Raw genomic sequence first — 6,994 nt, forward strand, 5'->3', positions numbered from 1 at the left:
ATCAGCTCACAAATAAATAAATAAATAAATAAATAAATAAATAAATAAATAAATACAGCATTCTAAGGCAGTGTTAACTCAAAGGCATGAACAAGGTTAGTAGAATCTTTTTCATCTTCTTCCCTTGAGGATGAGAAGAGGGCATGTCAGAGTCCCTAATCCCCTAACTACCTACCTTTTCCCCACAAGGAGCAGTGAGTGATCAGAGAAAATAAATGGACAGGGAATCAACCTCTCTAACGTCCTTCCTTTTCCTTCCACTCATTTTTTTTTTTTTTTTTGGTTGGTGTGTCTGCTCTCTTGTAGATTATGTCAACACATTCTTTCTTCTTTCCCTTTGGCCTGATCCCCAAGATTTGGTGAGTATTGGCTGTTTGAAGGGGTTTGATTGGGACAAGACTTAGAGAAAGTGAGTGAAAAGCCAGGGCTCTATTTCTTAGGGGCCATGGACTGGGCACTATAATTTTCTTTCCTGAGCAACTCCCATTTATAAACTGAGGTCCTGATCTCCAATACTTGTGTATATGCTCCACTGAATAAGCATCAAAAGATCAGAACAGATGGACAATTATACAGCTGGGTTAAGTATGACCACAGTTAGCAGTGTTAGGAAATTTCTGTTTTAGACATGTGACGAGAGTCCATAACTCTAACTTGAAATGTAGAATTAAGTGTGCTGGTATGTGTGTATGCCCAGGGGTGCTCTTGTTAATTTTTATCCATCTTGCTATTTCTGTTCTCTTCTCCACTGTGTGGTCTGGCTGTTAATGATAATACTAATGATATAAAATATAACCTAATATAAAGAAGTAAAACTTGTTACATGCTTACTATGTTTCAGGTACTATATTAAAGAATATTTTTCGACTGGGCGTGGTGGCTCACACCTGTAATCCCAGCACTTTGGGAGGCTGAGGCAGGTGGATCACAAGGTCAGGAGTTCGAGACCAGCCTGGCCAACATAGTGAAACCCTGTCTGTACTAAAAATACAAAAAAATTAGCCGGGCATAGTGGTGGGCACCTATAATCCCAGCTACTTGGGAGGCTGAGACAGGAGAATCACTTGAACCATGGAGGCGGAGGTTGCAGTGAGCCAAGATTTTGCCACTGCACTTCATCCTGGGCAACAGTGCAAGACTCTGTCTCAAAAAAAAAAATTCTTTTTTCATTGTGTATCATTTTGTCCTAATAATAATTATAAAAATTAGAAATATTAATTTCTTTTAAAAACATAGGAACCCAAATATCATATAGTTTAAATAGCTTGCCCAGATTCACATAGCAGTAAATTGTGGAACCAGTATTAAATTGTGAAACCTAGCTTTCTGAGGCTCCAGAGCACATGCTCTGTGCCAATATTTTGCTAACATACTGTGGATGCCTGAGTGTATGTATGTGTATCTACCATAATATCATAGTTATTGCTGATAAAATTAACACTAGTTCCTTTATATCACTCAATACCTAGTCCATATTTAAGTTTCCCTAACTATTCATTAATTGAATTCAATACCTGGTTTGTTTAAACAGAACTCAATCAAGAACTACACTGCAGGCCGAGGGTGGTGGCTCACGCCTGTAATCCCAGCACTTTGGGAGGCTGAGGTGGGTGGATCACCTGAGGTCAGGAGTTCGAGACCAGCCTGGCCAACATGGTGAAAGCCCGTCTCTACTAAAAATACAAAAATTAGCCAGGGGTGGTGGCGGGCACCTGTAATCCCAGCAACTCGGGAAGCTGAGGCAGGAGAATCGCTTGAACCGGGGAGGCGGAAGTTGCAGTGAACCGAGATCATGCCACAGCACTCCAGCCTGGGTGACAGAGTGAGACTCTGTCTCAATAAAATAAATAAATAAATAAATAACCACACTGCATTTATTTGTTTTTCTCTTAAATGTACTTTAATCTGGAAATGGATTTTCCTTATCTAATATTCCTCTTCCCCCTTTAATGGCATTGACTTGAAAAAAGAAAACAGATTGTTGTAGATTTTTCCACATTGTGGATTTGTCTGATTGTTAAATGAGAACCCTGAGCGTTAACTGTCTGTGCACCCGTGTGTGTTTGTGAATGCTTTTGGATGACTTCGTGAACATCTGTTGTATTTGAGTTCAGGGAAATACAAAAACTTGAGAAAACCTTTCCTCACATATGTATGAATAAAGGATGACCTCAGACAAGTCGGGAGAGCTGTGATTCAAAGTACTAATATATAGTTTCAGGATGCTGATGCCACATGTTGTTTGAGTATGTGAGTAGCATAGAAGAGGAGTTTTCACATGAGGTTTGAGTATGTGAACAGCATAGAAGAGGAGTTTTCAACATGAAGGCTGAACAACCCAGTCAGGTTTCTAGTGCTAGCAACAGGTGAATTCTATGGCTCCAGTGGTTAAGAGAACCAAGATGAAAGTGACTAAGCAGGAAAACCTTGAATCCTCAGTAGATGGGGAGCTGGGCTGTGACCCAGTCTCTGAAGTCTGGAGTGTGTTCTCAGAATCTAGAATGTGAAGACACTGTAGAGGAGAGTTTGAGTTGCTGTAAGAAAGGTGTTTTTACCTATAGATAAGTAAAGGTAAGAAATAAAGAAAAAGCATCATGTGTCTCTTTTGCCTAGAGAAGAGTGGAGAAAATAAGTTCTGGTCTGAGGAATGGAAAATATTGTGAGCTGGGCCTAAGAAGAAAATAAAAAGCAGGGATAGGAATAAGTTTGAACATGATTCTTGGCCTTCTCAGGTGAGGAATATGAAGCATATGGCTACCACAAGCCTCATTTTAGTCCTGATTCTGGAAGCCCCTGGACTTGCTGCATGGTTCATTACCTGTAGCACTTACACACGTAGTGTCTTTCTACTCACATAGGAGTATCTATAAGTATAAAAAATATCTTTCTATGTAAATGAAATGGGGTGTTTGATGAGGGGTGGGTAGAGGCATTACTGGGGAAGAAAGAAGGTATAGGACCAGTGGAGAGGTTTTAGGAATTTACAAAGCCTGTGACAGTGACAAAATCTAATTATGAAACACTTTGTTTATATTCTCAGCACATGTGTCGGGGGAAGATGGGAGGACGGGGGCTTGTAATTGTGTAAGATTATGTATGGGTAAATATACGGTGGCAAAATATATGACAGAATGTAAGTGTAGGTCTGGATATGCCTGAGAATGTAAGTATTAAGGGTATGTGTTTGAGAGAGTATGTGTCTTGGGTCGATGTGTCTCTCTAATAGATGTGTGTTCACAAAAAAGCAGTCCTTCTTTTGGACAGAAACCTTGACTGATAGTGTCACTAAGTCCACAGTATTAGAATATTATTCACTTATGTAGTATATAAAGTGTTGGAAAACTATTGATTTTTTTTTTTTTTGAGGAGAAAGGCTAGTGAGCCTCAGCTATAAGGAAATTTTTTAGTTTAAATTTGACTTACACATGTTATCCAGCATAGTGTAGGAACTCATCTGGTGTTTGCTGAACTGAATTAGGTTTTTAGATGGCAATAAAGGGCTGTTGATCTTACAAATCTAAGAGCCACAGTCATCAGGTAGCTTTAAGAGAAGCAAACAGTTGTCTTGGGGGCAGAGACAGATAATCACAATGACAGAGCAAGCAGATCCTAAACAATGATGTCCATAAGGTCATATGAACTATAATCCACCATGAAAAAATGTATTCTGTACTTTGTTAACTTGTATGGGAGAACAGTGTATAACGAAGTGTGTAACCAGTCTGGAAGGCTTCCTGTAGAAGCTGTGTAAACTACTGGGGGAAGTCAGAAGAAAGAAAAGATTCTCTTCAGGTAGTCTAATAATGTATCTATTTGTATCTGGAACAATCTTGGTTTATGCATGTTGCTACCATTATTACTAATTTTAACCTTTGTTCATTTCAAACAGGTTCTATTTTGGATGACAAATTATATGGTCACTTTATCTTCAGGAGGCAATAATGATAATTAGTTGAAAGTTTGAGAGTTACTCAAGTTTCTCTATCCTTAATCACCCTCTGTCTTTAGGAGCTGAGATTTATGCCATCTGCATCTGCCATGATCATTTTCAACCTGAGCAGTTACAATCCAGGACCCTTCATTCTGGTAGGGATCCCAGGCCTGGAGCAATTCCACGTGTGGATTAGAATTCCCTTCTGTATCATCTACATTGTAGCTGTTGTGGGAAACTGCATCCTTCTCTACCTCATTGTGGTGGAGCATAGTCTTCACGAACCCATGTTCTTCTTTCTCTCCATGCTGGCCATGACTGACCTCATCTTGTCCACAGCTGGTGTGCCTAAAACACTCAATATCTTTTGGCTAGGGGCTCGTGAAATCACATTCCCAGGATGCCTTACACAAATGTTCTTCCTTCACTATAGCTTTGTCCTGGATTCAGCCATTCTGATGGCCATGGCACTTGATTGCTATGTAGCTATCCGTTCTCCCTTGAGATATACCACCATCTTGACTCCCAAGACCATCATCAAGAGTGCTATGGGCTTTTCCTTTCGAAGCTTCTGCATCATCCTGCCAGATGTATTCTTGCTGACACGCCTGCCTTTCTGCAGGACACGCATCATACCCCACACCTACTGTGAGCATATAAGTGTTGCCCGGCTCGCCTGTGCTGATATCTCCATCAACATCTGGTATGGCTTTTGTGTTCCCATCATGACGGTCATCTCAGATGTGATTCTCATTGCTGTTTCCTACGCCCTCATCCTCTGTGCTGTCTTTCGCCTTCCCTCCCAAGATGCCCGCCAGAAAGCCCTCGGCACTTGTGGTTCTCATGTCTGTGTCATCCTCATGTTTTATACACCTGCCTTTTTCTCAATCCTTGCCCATCACTTTGGACACAATGTCTCTCGCACCTTCCACATCATGTTTGCCAATCTCTACATTGTCATCCCACCTGCACTCAACCCCATGGTTTACGGAGTGAAGACCAAGCAGATCAGAGATAAGGTTATACTTTTGTTTTCTGCTAAGGGTACAGGATGATGTTTTACTAGGATAAGTTTATAGTGTACAGAAATGTAGAAAGAGTGAAATGGCAAATGCTATCTAAAGCAAGAACTACCTAAAGCTGCTTTCATGTGCCAAGAATGTGGCATGATCTGTGTGAAAATGATGGTCCTATGTATAAAAAAAAAATTCTTGATGACCTCTTTGCTTGTGAAACAGGGGGCTGTACAGAATATGATCAGGAAGAAGGAGATGGAAACACAGAGCAAAATTACTCTAAATTGAAAAAGAGATAAAAATTTGGAAATTGAGATTTGCAGCTATTATAAGTGAGTGTGTTAAGTAAAACAGAAACACTGAGGAAGAGGGAACAAAAGTAAAAAGATCAGCGAGAAATTTCTCAGTGAGAGGATTATCAGATGGATATTTAGGACATTAATGATAACATTTGATTCTAATTATCTTCCTTTTATGTTTCACTGTAATTCCCTTTAAATGTTTCCTCCCTATACACACACAATATGAAAAATTGAAGAGCCTTCAGTACAAGCCTGCTAAAATAATGTTATATCAGCAGTGCTATGAAGGGAATGAGTGAATTAGCATATTGATCAATGAATGGCAGGGTTGCTGGCTTTGGTGCTGGGAGAGGAGAGTAGCTTCTAGGCCCCAAGATGCATTGAGAAAGTGAGCTGCAGAGGTAGTACTGGGAGAACATAACCCCTGAAAACAGTTGGAGATTTGAGTCAAGAGCTGGACTTCTCACAGTACACAGATTAGACTTCTATACATTTAGAAACTAAAGTAAAAATGTAACCATACTAGTTAGAGGATCTGTGGAACACTGTTCTATATACTGCAGTTCCTTGATTGCAAGACACATTTTTACAGTGAGGAGAGGGAATGAGGATGGGAAAACTATAATAAAGTAGCACATCCATGGAAAAATGCATCCAAATTTTGTAAGCATTGGAACTGAGAAAATACTATATGTTGAGATCAAAGAAGGAACTTAGAAGCATAATCATAAACTGTTATGAAATGTAGACTTGATCTATCCCAGTGGTTTCCGAGGTAATCCTAAGGAGCTGGATTCCGAGAGGTTGCTTTAAGGTGCATCTCAAGGCTTATGTGAAGGAAGTTTCTTGTCTTACTTTTCCACAATCACAGCAGATCTGATATTATCTAGTTTTGCTTGTGTATCAAGCACTTAGGTAAGATTCTACTTGAACAATAAAGTTTCTCCAATAAATCCTGTTTTGAAAATCATCCATTCTTTGGCTGTTATTAAAATGTGAAAAAAAAAAAAACCAGATGCTGGTGAGGTTATGGAGAAAAAGGAACACTTATACACTGAGAGTGGGAGTGTAAATTAGTTCAACCATTGTAGAAGACAGTGTGGCAATTCCTCAAAGACCTAAAGACAGAAATACCATTTGACCCAGCAACCCCATTACTGGGTATATACAAAGGAATATAAATAGTTCTATTATAAAGACACATGCATGTATATGTTAATTGAATATTTACAATAGCAAAGACATGGAATCAACCCAAATGCCTATCAATGTTACACTGGATAAGAAAACGTGGTACATATACACCATGGAACACTATGCAGCCATAAAAAACAATGAAATCATGTCCTTTGCAGGAACATGGATGGAGCTGGAGGCCATTAACCTTAGCAAACTAACACAGGAACAGAAAACCAAATACTGTGTGTTCTTACTTATAAGTGGGAACTAAATGATGAGAACGCATGGACACATAGAGGGGAACAACACACACTGGGGCCTATCAGAGGGTAGAGGATGAGAGAAGGGAGAGGATTAGGAAAAATAACTAATGGGTACCAGGCTTAATATCTGGGTGATGAAATAATCTGTACAACAAACCCCCATGACACAAGTTTACCTACGTAACAAACCTGCACATGCATCCCAGAACTTAAAAGCAAAAGTAAAATTATAAAAAAGAATATCATCCATTCATTTGGAAACTATTTATTGCGGACCTTCTATATTTCAGATATTGTTCTAAG

The 6,994-nt window shown here is 39.4% G+C and overlaps 1 protein-coding gene across 1 annotated transcript; it reads left to right on the plus strand.

Moving 5' to 3' along the window:
• The first annotated feature begins 272 nt into the window (after positions 1–272).
• LOC116477338 (olfactory receptor 52H1) lies at positions 273–4,986 on the plus strand. Its single transcript, XM_032168054.2, has 2 exons — positions 273–359; positions 4,009–4,986. The coding sequence occupies exon 2, from the start codon at positions 4,021–4,023 to the stop codon at positions 4,984–4,986; it is 966 nt and encodes a 321-aa protein (XP_032023945.1). The 5' UTR covers positions 273–359; positions 4,009–4,020.
• The last annotated feature ends 2,008 nt before the right edge of the window (positions 4,987–6,994 follow it).

This window comes from Hylobates moloch, unplaced genomic scaffold (assembly GCF_009828535.3).
Source record: "Hylobates moloch isolate HMO894 unplaced genomic scaffold, HMol_V3 SCAFFOLD_11, whole genome shotgun sequence".
In the NCBI taxonomy this organism is placed as follows: Eukaryota; Metazoa; Chordata; class Mammalia; order Primates; family Hylobatidae; genus Hylobates; species Hylobates moloch.